General features: G+C 46.5%; 2 protein-coding genes across 2 annotated transcripts; both read right to left on the bottom strand.

The window, feature by feature from the left end:
- Positions 1 to 1,784: 1,784 nt before the first annotated feature.
- Positions 1,785 to 8,077, bottom strand: LOC123122750 (protein OSB1, mitochondrial). The gene is made up of 5 exons (XM_044543087.1): positions 7,676 to 8,077; positions 6,822 to 6,960; positions 6,642 to 6,714; positions 5,829 to 5,986; positions 1,785 to 2,284 (listed from the first exon to the last, which is right to left on the bottom strand). Exons 1-5 carry the CDS (start codon positions 8,032 to 8,034, stop codon positions 2,087 to 2,089), a joined length of 927 nt encoding a protein of 308 aa, XP_044399022.1. The 5' UTR covers positions 8,035 to 8,077; the 3' UTR covers positions 1,785 to 2,086.
- Positions 8,078 to 8,329: 252 nt separating this feature from the next.
- On the bottom strand, positions 8,330 to 15,926 carry LOC123122751 (CBL-interacting protein kinase 7). The gene is made up of 3 exons (XM_044543089.1): positions 14,529 to 15,926; positions 9,705 to 9,867; positions 8,330 to 8,685 (listed from the first exon to the last, which is right to left on the bottom strand). Exons 1-3 carry the CDS (start codon positions 15,818 to 15,820, stop codon positions 8,539 to 8,541), a joined length of 1,602 nt encoding a protein of 533 aa, XP_044399024.1. The 5' UTR covers positions 15,821 to 15,926; the 3' UTR covers positions 8,330 to 8,538.
- Positions 15,927 to 16,460: the final 534 nt, after the last annotated feature.

Genomic DNA, 16,460 nt, shown 5'->3' with positions numbered 1-16,460 from the left:
GGTTTATACTTTTTGTTCTTCGATCTGGGTTCGATCACCAAGCCAAAAGGGATGAGCTTGGTGCATCAGAGAGCACACATGGATGTGTGCCCTTTGTTTGGGTCCTTGAAGTAGGCCTTTTTAGAAGCACAAAGGAGATGTGGAGATTTGGGTTAAACTCTCCATGTGTTTGTACAAACGAAACAGTTATATTGATTGTTGATCACTTATCATCATGCATGTTTTTGCTGGGGGGCTTTCCTTCCGGTTTCCCCTTGGCATGTGCTTTTGTATTCAAGTTGTCATAGTCACTTTATCATCAACGCAATTATGTTGGTTGTTGTTTGTGAGCACCACTTGTTTATGCGTTCTCAGTTCGAGTCCAATGATGTTAAGGTGCGGTGGACAGTGGTATATGCGACGATCGAGCATTTCGACAATGTTTTGATCTGCTGTATATGGTACAACCAAATTGGATGGATCTTCCACTTGTTTAGCTAAGACTGCAAACACAGATGCAAAACATTTGGTTTCTTTTGTATCACTGCAACATTTTAGGGCATCTTTGATCGAAGGAATTGCAAACATATTGTGTATGATTTCAATATGCTTAGAGAAATTGATAGATTGGATAAGAAACCTTTTGGATATCACCTACAGATTGATATGTAGGACTAGAAACCTGATACGTAGATGTTACTTGTGAGCCACCTCTCATCCGATACCAAATCGAAATTTCCATTCGAGAGTTCATATGCTATGTAAAAAAACGCCATAGTGCCAATTCCGTTCCGACATGGTTTTCAATCCTGTTAAGATTCTAGAGTTTCTAACATCACATTCACATTCCTGTGTTTTAGAATCTTGCGAACCGTGGAGGCTCTTTTGAATCTTAGACCTAATGACACTAGTTCCATCCGAATCTTTAGCCATGTTACCAGAGACGTTGACTTGAAACGGGACCATGTGCCGCTGATGAGATCAAAATTCGATCGCGGCCTCATTCATGGCCGATTACTCGATCCAAAATACCTATTGTAGACAGCAGCTCAGTCAAACGAGAGAGAGAGAGAGAGAGAGAGATTCACAAGACTGGTCAAGCGAGTAACACACACGGCCCATGCAAACCGGCCTGCATTTTGCTGTCAACACATGCGCCGGTCGATCCGTGGGCGGACAGCGCGCATGTGGTGCACATGAGCGCTGGATCCAAGCGTCCACGCCACCGGCATCGATCAATAAATCGAGTGAGGTCTTCATCTTCTTCTTCTTCTTTCTTTTTTGCCGAAGGAAAGAGTAAGCTCTTTATCCCACTTCTCAAGAGAAAATTACATAAACTGGCTGCAACCATCTTTATAGAAGCATAAAAGAAATCGAAGCCACCCTTTGTGCCTTCTGGGATGGTCTTTATGGCCTTTTCTCCCTATTTTTTTACCGGAAAGATTGGGGTCTTCATCCACATCCCAAGACCAAATTAGCCATCTTAATTTTATTAAGAATTTAAGATACAGGAGAAAACGAAGTCAGTACACCCCCCTTGTGCCTTCTGGGATGGTGCGATGGCTTGGCTGCTGGAGTGGATGGTGCCTGGAGAAACGGTAGGCACGTGTGCCCTTCATCAGAAAAGAGAGAGGAAGAGAATAGCCGTCTGGTCGACAAAATTTTCGGTGCAAATCATCACTGTCTGGTCGACATATTTTTCGGTGCAAATCTGGCCAGCAGCATCAGAGTATCGACGTGTATCCTGCTGGTTCGATGTGCGCCCCTCAACAGTGAGATACATATTCCTAGCACAAGTTGCAATATTCGGGGACAGATTCGGCAAACTCTTGTTAGCCATCTGATTGGACGGGACTCTTACTGCTGGAACGCATCAACTGATGTGCGGACGATCGAGCTTCTCGTACATAGTCATGTTCACAATTTGTCACTACCACCGACGTAGAACACATGGACTAATAATAAAGCTTCCGGAGCCTACCTATGTACAACAAAAACCGAGACGCGCCGATGACATGGCGCAACTAACGCACCTTTCTAGTACATGATACGATGCTGGAGCTGGATGCTTGGGGGATCAGAAGCTTCCTCCCACCTATGGCAGAGCTTAGTCGCTGGCATCAGATGTCATGAAGTCGTCGGCGTACATGTAGGAGACTGGTTTCCTCTGCTTGTCCTGCAGGGAACCCATCCTCGAGTCCAAGACCGCCAGCTGGGAGACGACCCAGTTGGGGTTGTTCCTCCCCTCGACCCACAGCGCTTCGCCGGTGCTCTTGTGCTTGAAGTCTGGATACCTTGGGTTCTTCTGCTGACACGCACGTAAAATCATTAGTCATCATTGTATGGGTTAGGGGGAGGGGGCATATATTTCTTCAGAGAATACGTATGATGGCCAAATCATTGGTGCAAGCAAATGAATACAAGAATGAAAATGCAACCAGCTGCTATATGATAAAGCTTGTGGGGTGGAGGCTAGGAAAGGAAGATGGCATGAATTTCACAACCTAACATGATGAATCATTTTTGCAAGTTATTATGAGGAAAAGAAAAGTCAGAGCTATTTGGAGATTCTAATTATATAATTAGACCAAACTAAAACTAGTCGCTGTCCAATGCAATACAATATCTTGTAGCATGGAGAGGGGAAACTAATAAATTATGAACTACATGTAAATTGGGAGAAAAGGATAAAAAAAACAATCCACATGAAATTTCTACTTTGTTACTCCTAATGCCAGTAGAGGAGAGAGAATATATGGCGGGGATCCAAGTGAGTGGAGATAAGAACAGGAGGAAGACAACCCATCCACCGGGTCACATCATTTTGTTTATCTCATCAGTGATCATAATCTTTCTCCTCTCTCAGTCCAATAGCTCCCTTGGCTAGCTCAATGCTAGCGTACATGACCGGATCTCATCCTTTCCTTCTCTCATGTCCAGCGATCAGTGAACAGAGCTATTGACGTGGCAGCAACCACAGCAGTGCACCAACAGCAATAGCTTCAGCAATGAAGAGGTGCAACAGCAGTGGTGATAGCTAAGACGAAAAGCAATGGTGGCAGCTCACAGTCCTCCCCTCTGGCCCATGCCCCCTGGATTTATGGGTCTTGTTCCCCAGCAAATTATATCGCTGGCGAACCCTAAAGCACATCGAACAAAACTATATCACAGTTTGACCACACATTTGAAAAGTATGGTGTACTATACATATCATGGCAACCAAGGTTTTTTAGGCAGCAGCCATAACGTGATCAACCACCGCCTTGCCACTTAAGCTCCTAAGGCAGAAGAAATGCTAGGACGCTGCCAGGGCACCTTACAGCCTAAGCAGTGTCTAAGTGTCGCCTTATGGAAACCTTAAAAACATGGATGGTGATGAATCACATTTTACTTCCATTTGTTATTGATCTTTTTCCAAATTCAAGATGAATGACTTTGACAATTCTCTGTGAGCATATAACACTGAACCATAGTTTTTAAGGCGGTAAGGCAAGGTGAGGCCCCTAAGACCTGCCTTAACATTTAAACAGTTAAGGCGTGGCAAGGCGGTGCCTTAGATATTACAGGAACAGAACAGTGGGTACATGCTCCCTCCGTCCCAAAATAAGTGTCGTTGATTAAGTATAACTTTTGTACTAAATCAGCGACACTTATTTTGGGACGGAGGGAGTATATTACAATGAAAAATAGAAAGAATGAACAATGGCCCTTTAGTTATGCACTTCCCCATGGCCCAAAAGCCCAAGTAGTAGCACTATACTCCTCCTATGGCCTAATTCCGCTGTCCCTCCGTTCTCCCTCAGCACAACCACCACACATCTTCTGCTCCCTTTCCTCCTCATACAAGCACATAACCCTCACACTCATCCATTCTCCTCACAACCCCACCCTTGACCCTTCTCCCTCACTGCAACCACTATTCATCCTCACAAGAACAGCAGATTTGATCGAGGAGGGGAAGGTGACTGGAAGCACACACAACGACAGGACACTCGCCGGAGTGCAGGAGGTGGCAGGATCGTCATTTCCAAGCCCCAGGGTCAGCCACATCGAGGAACATGAAGCGGGAGAGACCCCTGGAGGCGGCAGACACTTCAATGAGGCCGCCATACGCTAGATGTCTAAGGCAGAGGCAACACCTTACCACCCTAGGGCACCTCAGCACTGAAGCAACACTTAGGCGGTGCCTTATAATCATGACTGACACAAGTGATAAGGCATAACCCATTAAAATTCGATTGCACAGCAATATTACCACAGTACTTATGTTAATTAAGTTGGCACAGAATATATAAGGCGTGCAGAACACTAAGGAGGGGGGCGGGCACTCTTCTCAAATTTCGGAAGCCATGCCCAGTCTTCTTGTCCGAAGGGAAAGACAAGCCCTGATTCTTGGTACAAATGAAAAAATAACATTAAAGAGACCTTTTATTTTATTTTAAGTTTCTCGGCTACATACGGCATCTTGCCGGGTTTTTTCCATGTTGGCTACACTCCAATACTCCTCTCTGGCTCTCAACTATTTCAGCATTTCTTTGGTGGTTTAAGATGTTTAGGGCCCCTTTGGTTCGCAGGATTCTAAAAGCACAGGAATAGGATAGGAATGCATGTGCAAAACAAAGGACTGGTAAACAGAAATTATGTCAACTTGAGCGTTCGGTTCACACTTCACGGGAATTGGAAAAACATAAACTCCTGATAAAAATAGTCAAATTAACGTCAAATCACATGCAATGTATAGTTAGAATGTTACTATGCCACTAAGGTTCGCAGGCTTCTTTGGATTGTAGGAATTTAGAAATGTAGGAATAGGAAATAAAGGTAGGAATGAGATGTCATGTACTATGAACTCCTACAGGATTTCAAAACACATGAATTTTATGCGTCTTTGAATGATGTACAGGAAATGAACACAGGAATTTTACAGGATTTAGGAGAGAGTGGAGAGAGATAGGGTGTAAGTGCATTGGACTTCTCAAAGGAAAAATAAAATGAGGTTTGAGCTTATGTTTAGATTCCTATGGAATGGAGGGTATCTAGCAAGCACCTATACAGCAGAAACTGCCAACTAGCCGTCCCAGGCGGGATACGGCGACATGCCACGATACACCAGGATACACGTATCCTGCAGTATCCCATGATTCCGATATTAAAAAAAGAAGGAAATACCCGCTGTATCCCCGATATGGTTGTTGAGCCGCGTGGGTCGGGTGGGGTTGGCGGGGATTGGAGTGGTTTGGCCAGTTTAATCCCTGAGAATCAAATGGGCTGATAGGGTTTTCTGGGGATTTTGGGCCCTGCAAGGATATTCCCCTGTAATCCTCTTCAAACCTCTTCCATCAAACGAGGCCTTAATGGGGGTAGTATTCTGATATTATCTCAATTTCTCATTAAATTTTGTGTCTTAACTCTATATTACATGGCATATTTTTCGTTTTATTTTATATATACTCGCCGTATCCCCGAATGGCTGTTTTTGGAAAATGCTGTATCCCGCGTCCCCGTATGCGTATCACCGTGTTGCCGTCTCCGTGTTGGTGCTTTTTAGGAGGTTATAGGACTGGATTCCATAGTAATTTGGTAAACCCATTCCTATGAGATCCAAAGGGCTTGGAAAAATTCATATGGATTGGAATCCTCCAAAATTCCTATGAAATTCCTTCAATCAAAATAGGGCCTTAACAGCGTACTCCATGTTTTGCGCTCAGTCATTTGCTATTGGATAAACACTCCTAAAATGTGTAGGTGGTTTACATACAAAGACAGACATTAACACAGAGAAAACAATATACGTCAATGCATCTAAAATTCTAAATGCCCCAAAAAGGAATAAAAGAAGGAGATGTCACCTTATCTTTCCTGTTATCCCACCAGTCAAGAGGATTAGCGAAGAATGCTTGCCACAGTGCTTCAGTTGAACGAGAGGAGGAACTCATGTAATCTCCCTTTTTATTCTCAGTTGAACCAGAGGTAGAATCATTACCAACATAATCTCCATGCTTTCCACCTTTAATTCACAACCAAGTGTCAACCTTTACTATTTTCAATATATTTTCTTACATCAATATACAGCTACCTAGCATCCAGTTATGTGTATCACTGGACTAGAGCCTCTTAAGAATTAAGACCGGGCTATATATATACAGGAAAGATGTTGTTTCGAACCAAAAATACCCGGTTGAAAATATCCATGAAACTTGATGCAACTCGGTGCGCAAATGTCTGACAATCAAGCAAGAAAGAGTACTTATCTTGTGTTGCAAATTTTGGCACTAAAACCCATGATAAATTTGGCTACATGAGATAACTTCTCACAACCTTCCCTGCAATCTTTCAAAAGTAACTTGCTATCTTCTAAAAGGTGCACAGGGTAACACTTTAAATACAGACCTTAAATAAAGGGGCCTATCACACATGACTTTGAAGACTACAGAACAATATCCAAGCCCCAGAATGATTAGACATTGAACATAGCCAGTTTGAAGGAAATGTGAGCAATACAAAATGCAAACAATTACAGTACTGCTGTCTAATGAAAGTAAATATCGCAAACAGACAAATAAATAACCATAAGACAGAAGTATAAACAAGTGAGAAGAGAAGCAGTAGTTTTACAATACGAAATGAAGATATAAGTAAGCCAGCTCGAGTTAAATCCATACCATCCTGGCTTGACTCTGAATATAACCGCACAGGTTGGAAGGACTCAATGAAGTTGAACTGTTGAACGACAACCTGCAAAAATATATGATACTGTTCATAACCACGAGAAAGAGCAGTGATGACAACAGCATGAAAAGAAAACATGTTAAGTCAATTACAAATTATTTGCAGAGATGTACCTTGTAGTAAACCTGCCGCTTCTCAGGCCCCTCCTCAACAGTATCTGATACAAGCCGTCCAGAAACAAATATTCGGTCTCCTTGTTTTACATGCTCAGAGGCCATAACAGCCAAGTCGTCCCAAAATGCAAGAGTTACCCTACAAGCACCGCCCCATTAAACACTTATGAATACTAATTCATATTAAAGAATGTAATGGACAATCATCTAATACATTATTTAACATGTGACGAGAAGACGATATAGCATGACTGCATGACTTACATAGCAACAAAGAGGTATGGTTCCTAATTTTGCTTGAGCCATGCAAAAAACTTTAGTTTTGGGTTAGCAAACTCATTAGACAAAGGGAAACAATTATTGCATAATGCAAAGTGGAGTTTCAGGCTTAACTAACATGTTAATCATACTCTTGACTTCATGCTTAATCTGGACCTTGCTCTCAGTTTCATGCTTAATCTGTGAATGATTCTTGCAGAAGATGTCCACAGCACATTAGTTGATAACATATTTCTGAATCTTGGTGCATAACTCTTATAGCTAGCTAATAACCCCAAGGAAGAAGCATACTTCAACTTTTCCTGCCCCGACTAAAGTCCCTTTAAACTGAGGCATCAATCTATGGCAAGGAACCGCACATAGCGCATGTTTGTTCTATTAGTAATTTGTAACATCTCCATATCTACATCAGCACTAAATTGCTCCCCTCTGCATAGTGCCGAACATTTGGCGGCATCCATGAACAACCATGCTAGTTACACTAATAAACACGGCCAAACACGTTAACGGCATCCACTCGAGCTGTAATCACGAGCTAGCACAGCTCAGGCTCAGCCAATGCCGAAATTATTTACCAGGTGGTCTCGGTGGCCGACTTCCAGACGGCAATGCGCCCCCGCGCGACGGAGGCGCCGCTGGGGAGCTGGCGCAGCTCGATGTCGGTGCCCACCGTCCCTATGAGCCGCACCGAGTTGCAGAGCTCCCTGCTCCACGGGATCTCGTCCGGCCGCTGCGTCGTCGGAGCCGCCTGCTGCGGCGCGGCGGCATCGCCGTAGCCGGCCGAGCAGCGGAGGCGGCCGCTCCGCGAGAGCAGCGGCGGCAGGCGGAGATGGGAGGAGCCGAGGAGGAGACCGCGGCGGCGGCTGGGGCTTGGGCTGGGGCTCAAGGTAGGGTTTAGGGTTTTGAGCGGGGACGCGACGGCGAGGAGAGCCATGGCGATAATTTCGGATTTTGCTTTCCTTCTCACTCTCGAGAGTGTGGCCTCGCGAGTTTATTGCCGGGGGAAAGTTGCCCCCGCTTCTTCTTTCTCTGCTGCTGGGGCCCAAAACGTTCGGCTATAGTGTCTGACAATGCGGGCCCACCCTCTAGTGTCTCAGACTAAAATTCTGGCACATCCTCACTACCACAAATCCAACTGGGCTAGCAATGTCAGGCACAATTCTTCACAGCTCTATTCCAAACTGATGTACCAATACTCCATAATTTCGACAGGAAAAACAGCAGAGATGTACAAAAGTAACCTCATACATTGATGTACACAATTAAACTCATACATTAGCAACATGGTATTTCAGGGGGGACACATTTTCGCCGGTTACAAACAATATTGCTGCATGGCCTGCAAGAAGAACAAAAACAGGGAGCAATGTGCTAGAACATCACGATGTTTTTACATACACAACTTTACTCTTCTAGTTCGCGATGGTTGGCCTGGTCCTCATGTGCTCTCTTTCCTACTCGATGCCTCTAGCTCCTTTTTCTCTTCATCATCGCTGCTGCTGACCGCGGTGGGGGTTGTGGGTGGAGGCTGGTCGCCGCCTTCCTCAGGTTCTTTCTTCAGTTCTGTTTCGAATTCCTTGGCTGCCTGAGAATGGATTTAGATAGACAGACAGGTAAGGAAACAAGTCGTAAACTGGAATTGAATGGTCTGCCTACAGAGAAGTGTATAATAGTTATATCACTTGACAGGTAAGGAAATCAAGTGTGTGCAGTGCAGACCTTCTGCCTAGCCATGTATTTAGCATAACTCTCTATTTCTCTCCAATATGTCTCCCATATCCCCATTGCTTCACGGGCAAATGAAAAGCGCACTAGAGTCGACCCCAGATCCGAGACTCACACTCATGCTGGCCCATGCATCAGCAAGTGCAAGCACAAATCAGCATGGTTGCACAAACTAAAAGGAATGGGACAACCACGCATACGCATTGTGAAGCAAACGACAGCATGAACAGAGACCAATATCATCTACTAAGGCATATATGCATATGTATCCACCGACTGAATTCCTTGATAACTTAATCTGATAACTGCAAACCGTGCAGACAAGCTCAAGCTTGCCTGTTGGCACAATCAAAATGGACATAGTGATCAAGCTAAGCTTCAAATATTCCCAAACTACCCCGTCTTAATCGATAAGTTTCTCACATCAACCCATATTCCCTGATTGACATGCTTATGCCCAATGAAAATGCTAGAGCTAGTTCAGTTCATGTTAAAATGATTGAAAGGACAGAACACATACATGGAAACCCACTCACGGTTACATTTGAAAGTAATATAGCACGGAAGCTACCACGAATACCCATTTACAGTTTATACAATAAATAAAGTGCTCCTATATCAATATCAGATAGCAGCACATGAATAGTGCCAAAATCCTACCTCAGCCAATAGGCACAAAGCATGTCCCATATTCCCATAAGCTCAAATATTTCAGTGATTTAACTACCTGAATTAGGCATCTAGAAGTCGAGTACTGGTTTTTCAGTTGCCTTTCCTTACACGACTTTGCTATACTGTCAGTGCCAGGGTTTCATCCAATTTCGCTATTTTACAGACGGATACACGCTATCTTTACTAATTTAGGGTCCAATTCCGTACCTGCTGGAAGCTCTTGACGGTCTTGCCGACGCTGCGGCCGATCTCGGGGAGCTGCTTCGGCCCGAACAGCAGCGCGGCGACGCCGGCGATGACGACCATCTCCGGCACGCCGAGCCCGAACAGGCACTTGCACCCGAGCGCGCCGCCCCCCGCCCCCGTCCGCCTGGGCCGCGCGGCCACCGCCACGGAAGCCGCCGCCACGGCGAGCCCGCTGCCCGCGGCGAAGGAGGACGCCCTCGAGGAGAGCCCGGCTGCGGCGAGGCGCGCTCGGTACGCCGTGCTCCTCGCCGGCGGTGGCGCTCGGGAGGAGGAGTAGGTCGCGACTGGAGCAATCACCATGGCTGCCGCTCGCTCGCCGGAGTGATAGGAAATGGGAGGAGTCGCGGAGATTTTTCTGATGGGATAGCGTTCTGTGGTTTCTGCGTTAGCACGTGCTTGTCTCGTGCCTCGACGATTGTTCGATGCACATGGGCCGTCATATGGTCCGGCCCATATGATTGGGCCACTGACAATGGCTATAATTGTTTTGTGCGAGCAGGCGAGAAATAAACATCACTGATTTTCTGCTGCAAAAAGAAGAACATCACTGATCTTCTGGGTTTCTTTTCTTTTTTGCGGGAAAAACTTCCAATCTATTCATCTTCAATCATGGTAGTACAACGAACACTAGAAATAATAAAAATTACATCCAAATCCGTAGACCACCTAGCGACGACTACAAGCACTAAAGCGAGCCGAAGGCGCGCCACTGCCATCGCCCCTCCCTCATTGGAGCCGGGCAAACTTTGTTGTAGTAGACAGTCAGGAAGTCGTCGTGCTAAGGCCCCATAGAACCAACGCACCTGAACAGCAACCGCCGTAGATGAAGAGTGTAGATTAAAAGGATCCAACCTGAAGACACACGAACGAAGACGAACGACGAACAGATCCGAGCAAATCCACCAAAGACAGATCAGCCGGAGACACAACTCCACACGCCCACCAATGATGCTGGACGCATCACCGGAACGGGGGCTAGGCGGGGAGACCTTTATTCCATCTTCAGGGAGCCGCCGCCGTCTCGCCTTCCTGAGCAGGACACAAACCCTAACAAAACTCGAAAAAAGATCTAAAAACGGAGCCCTCCCACCGGCAAGGGGCGAGATCCGCTCCGCCTCCATGGCCCTAAGGCCATCGGAGACGGGACGGACCGGCGCCGGCGCTGGCGGGAGGCAGAGTACCCTAGCTTTTTGGAGGGGCGGCTGGCTAGGTCAAAGAGGCCGCTGTCTCGCAATAGCCGGCTAACCATTAGGATTGATCTTCTGGGTTTCAGTCCAATGGCTATCTCTGATCAGATACCCAACATTTGTGCAATTGTTCTTTCCCCTAAAACCAACGCTGCAACTGTTCTTCTGTGATTGGGATGACTACATCCTCTTGCAGTTTTTTTTAAGTAAGGTGCTCACAAAAAATGTTGCATGTGCAGAGTAGGGCATTTTGGAGGACGAGCTCCATGGCACTTTTTTTTTGAAAAAATTGAGTATCATATTTTTAAGATTCAAAAAATCTGAAAAAAATAACACGCGTTTATATTGATGTGTTTTACATGTGTGTAAAGTCTACATTATGGTGACAACTACACAAAAAGACAAATTTGCGCATTTTTATAGTGAACAGTGTGTGTACTGTCCACCATTTTAAAATCATGATTTTCTCCTTTTTTGTGTAGCTGTCACCATAATGTGTTTCATCTTCAAATTTTACACACATGTACTATACATCAATATGAACGCATGTGAATTCTTAGAATTTTTTTTAACTTCAAATGAGATTTTCAAGGGTGGTGATGATCCAATGGTCTTGAAGAGCTCCAACCAGTCTTGGTGGCATTGTTGAACTATCTTTTCAGCTCTCGTCGACCTCATTCTAATGCTTATGTCTTCTGTGTGATATGTGTTGCGGGAGGCGGCGGTGTTCGTGGTTTGTTTTCTTGGTGCGTGCATGGCGTTTTGGAAACCTGGCAATCTATCCAGTGTTCATGCGGGCTCTCGGCTGAGTGGTTCTGCCTTGCCGGCAGTGCAACACCCTTCGATCCTGGGCGAGAGGGGAGAGGCTTTCTTCAGTCGTGTAGATATATGCCACTTTGACAACATCTCGCCGACTGGGAGCAAATAAAGGTGAGATCTTTCTCCGATGGCCTCTCTCCCTTTGGGATACCGCCTTTCCGCTCTGGTGTAGTCAGCAGGGTGAACAAGGCCTTGACATTGTATCTATTTTGCTTCCTTGTGTTGTTCTCTATGAGTAGTTGTTTCCTCGACACTATTGTGGCTGTTTTTTTTAATGTCGATATGGTGGTTTTTTGTATAAACATGTCTATATGATGTTAGTCGCTGCAATTCCTGATTGGTTGTTGGCTTTATAGTTTATATTAACATAAAGTCGGGTTCATCTCGAGCCTTCATTTAAAAGGTATACTTCATCTATTCATAAATATAAGGTGTTTTAATTTTTTGTGAATTGAATGGATATATACATGTTTTAGTGTGTTTTTTCACTTAGTTTGGTCCGAATGCAGTCTTGTTGAAATATGTAAAAATCCTATATTTGTCAATGGAGAGAGTAATTTATCAGGTGCAGACGTGCCAAACTGTTGTGGAATATATGCCGTCGTACGTGTTCATCATCGCCACCAATCCTCTCCATTTTCCTCTCCGCTGACGGTAGTAGTACTCATGACGATAGGCCTACCAAGAAAAAGATGAAAAGAACAGAAGATTGTTTTGGCTTCTCTTTGTAATGTCTGTCGATTCAGAATTGGCAGCAGATTGTCAAACACCAACTTCAGTATGCATGCGCCTCTCTATTCGCTCATGCTGCAGCTGCTCCATTGCACCTATTTTCTTCTCATGGCCTTGTCGGCCAGCACACATACTCAAATGCTATACCTCGTTCTCCCTTTTCACCAGTTTAGACCGGAGAGCTTGCAGACTATAGTGGAACCGGATCCTCTAACATAGAGAAGGAAAGTCATGGTACTACAGTGTTAGCCTAGTGTAAAATGAAGAAGGAAAGTTAGAGAAGGTTAGTAGGTAGTTAGCAGGTTATTTACTATTGTGTTTAAAACTAATTTTATTTCACCATCAATTTATTTGTGTGTAGTTACTATATAAATGTACACAGTAGATCATCAATTTGCAAATTAATTTGAATCATTTAAACCTTAATCATATGAATAGAAAGAAGGGAAGTTAGGGTACTGTAACTTCTCTAACTTCCCTTCTCAATGTTAGAGGATCCTGTTCCGACTACAGTAGCTTCAGAGAATAAACTACTGTAGGAGATAAGCTGGCATTGCAAGTTACTTATAGTTTTGTCCCTGAGCTACTGTCAAGTACCTTAATTCCAGGATGCCCATGTCAAGGTCTCTCCTTTTTCGCCCGCTGATATCTGACCCACTCGCTTTCGTCGACATCGATCAACTCATAGGCTTTCTGAACCTGTTTTGACTTCTCATTCACTACTGCCCACTGACACCGGCAATAGGTTTACCATTGATGCTAATCACTTGACACAAATTAGGAGTTCCTGAAACTAGAATGTGCGCGCAAATCACTTAACAGAAATTAGGAGTTTGGGAAACTAGAATGTGCGTGCTAATCACTTAACATAAATCACCAATTATACTTCTAAACAGGATCATGCATAAAAACCTTTAGTGTCCATTTCCAGTTCTGATATTCAGGCATTTCCATAGCGTATACGAGCCAGTTATTGGAATCGATTGCTTCTGTTTGACCACGACTCCCACTGCTTTTACCGAGATTTTGCTCAAAAAAATAAACTGCTTTTACCGAGATGCTTACTCGTCGACAGGTTCCAATCATCCTGCCAACCTTGTGCGGCATGAAAAGCGATCACGGCATATTCTTCAGCAAGGCAAATTCATTGGCGCTTCAAACGGACGGACGCAGATGACTCTTCCATATCTGGGCAATCATCAGGCCACCACTGAAGGACAGACATGGAAAACGACCAGCACAACAAACAAGAACGCGCTGAGATATTGTTGCGAGGTAAGACAGGGAATTCGTTCCTTGGTCCTTTTCAATTTCCAAATCCTGAAAACAATTACAGTAGTCATTAATGGGTAAGCAGCTATGTGTGCATAATTCGTAGGGACAGTTGCAGGCAGCAGAGCTGCAGTTTTCTTATGGTTCAGACGTTCAGCGGAGTAGAGTACCTGCCAGGGAAGAAGAGTTTATTGTGCTCGAATGAAACACCTTGTAGCAGCTGTCCTGGCACTAATTTATTGGCACTAATTGTCTTTGGAAAGCCCTCAGGTCTGCATTATGCATGTGGAGTTTTTAAAGGAAAGAAGTAGGCTACCTTCCAGAGAGTTCAGACAATGTTGCAACCTGAATCATGTCGCCTATGGGCTAAGGCTACCATGTAGTACCATTAGATTCAAGCCTTCAAGTTGAAGTAAGCATCACAAATCATGGTTCAACTAACAACCTAGCATCTCCTTGCAAAGCAAACATCACTTTGATTGAATGGACTAACAACCAAGGACAAAAATTATGTCATTGTGTTAATTTAGGTTCCAATTTGGTACATGCAGTGACACAATTACCAGGCAAGGTTATTATCATTAGATTCAGACCTTCAGGCTAGCACCACAAAGACACAGAATCTAGATTCATTCGCACAAAATTTCTAATCACAAGCATCAAAATCAGAGTGAATGAACTAATAACAAATCTACCCCCTTCAATCTGCCACAAAGTCCTAGTTAGCTCTTTCTGGCATCAGATCATACATGTACATCCCCCAACTCCTCCTCACAATTCCTCGCAGCCATGCCACGCCATGACCACCTCCCCAAGCTCCGTCCTGAGCTCGTCCCATCCGAACGCCTGGACCTCCTCGTCGTCGCCTGCTTCCAGCCGAAGCTCGACGAGCATCAGGGGCGGCGCCACCTCCGACATCTCCATGGACATGGCCACGAGCCCCGACAGGCCGCCTAGTGGCAGCCGCTCTACTCCTTTCTTGCCCACCATGAAGTAACCGAGCTTTGCACCCGAGTGCCCGAGCTGCTCGACCATCTGCTCCGGCGTCGCCGTCGTCATGAACCGCTTCTCCCGGCTCCGCCGGTTCTCGCCGAAGAGTCCCGACAGGTCGAGCCCCGGCGACATGCTTATGATGTCGAACGCGTTGAGCGTCGGCGGGGCCTGGAACAGGAGGTCGCGCTCCGGCGCGCCGCCGAGGAGGCTGCCGAGCTGCGAGTCGAGGCTGAGCGACCGTTTGAACCACGGGTGGCTGGAGAGCTCGGCGACCGTGAGGCGGGTGGCTGGGTTGGGGTCGAGCAGGCGGCTCACGAGGCGGCGCGCCGGCTGGGACACCCACTCCGGGAGCGTGTACTCGCGGCGGTGCGCCTTCCTGCACATCTCGGCGATGTTGGAGTCGTCGAACGGCAGGCGGCCGGCGAGGAGGACGTAGAGGATGACGCCGCAGGACCATGCGTCGGCCTTGACGCCGTCGTAGGCCTTGCGGCGGAGCACCTCGGGCGCGGCGAAGGCGGGCGTCCCACAGGCGGTGTGCAGGCGTCCGTCGTCGCGGTGGGACTCCGGGAGCGCGGCGAGGCCGAAGTCGCAGACCTTGAGGTTGCCGTCGGCGTCGATGAGGACGTTCTGCGGCTTGACGTCGCGGTGGGAGACGCCGCGCGCGTGGCAGTAGATGAGCGCGGAGACGAGCTGGAGGAAGACGCGGCGCGCGGCGTGCTCGGGGAGGCGGCGCTTGGGGAGCGAGGCGAGCCTGGAGAGCAGGTCGCCGCCGGGGGCGAGCTCCATGACGAGGTAGACCTTGGAGCGCGTGGCGAGCACCTCGTGGAGGCGCAGCACGTTGGGGTGGCGGAGGCGGCGCATGGCGGAGACCTCGCCGAGCACGCGCGCGTCCATGCCGGCCGTGGCGGCCAGCTCCGGCTTGTCGAGCACCTTGATGGCCACGGCCTCGCCGCCGACGAGGGAGCGCGCGTGGTAGACCTTGGCGAAGGTGCCGCGGCCGAGGAGGCGGCCGAGCTCGTACTTGCCGAGCAGCGGGGCGGCGTGCTTGCCTGCCTTGCTCTTGGCGACGGCCATGGGCGGCGGCGACACCGAGGCGAGAGCGGGCGGGATGCTCTGGTTGGCGGGCTACGCGGTGGTGCTGTGGTTTACAGGGGGCGTCGGTATATATTGGGGCGACTGTGGTTGGGCTCCTCACGTTGTTTATGCCCCAGTGGCCTCTCTGTTTTTGTCTCTAAGCTTTTTGTATTAGTGCTGGCAGAAGAGTGTTACTTCTCGTGGAGTATTCGCTTCGGAGAAACAAATGGTAATTGGAGCGTAGAAATTGCATGATATTCGTTTTGTTAAATTAAGCATAATAAAAGTAGATCTTCTTCATTGGCAGGAAGATATGGTCCGGCTGAAGCTGAACTTCGCATGTCACGGCGAGGACTGAGCTGTCACTGTGCTTTCACATGGATATTACATCTACGTGTGATAAAAATCCTTTATAAATATCAAGTGTAAAATATAATAGTACATGCCAAAATCGTTTAAAAAAATATCTCCACCAAGTTGTCTTTTCCCTCATCAAGTGCAGATTTTCATTTTGTACTTTCTTTCTAGTATTTTGATTTTTGTAAACATACTATAGTAAATCTTGCTCTGGAATTAAACGCAGAATCATCGGTTTGTGTCTTGTCTACGGACATAAATAAAGGCGCACGTCTGACAAATA

This window comes from Triticum aestivum, chromosome 5D, assembly GCF_018294505.1.
Source record: "Triticum aestivum cultivar Chinese Spring chromosome 5D, IWGSC CS RefSeq v2.1, whole genome shotgun sequence".
Lineage (NCBI taxonomy): Eukaryota > Viridiplantae > Streptophyta > Magnoliopsida > Poales > Poaceae > Triticum > Triticum aestivum.
The sequence above is the reverse complement of the archived record's forward strand: the minus strand, read 5'-3'. Positions and strand labels throughout refer to the sequence as shown.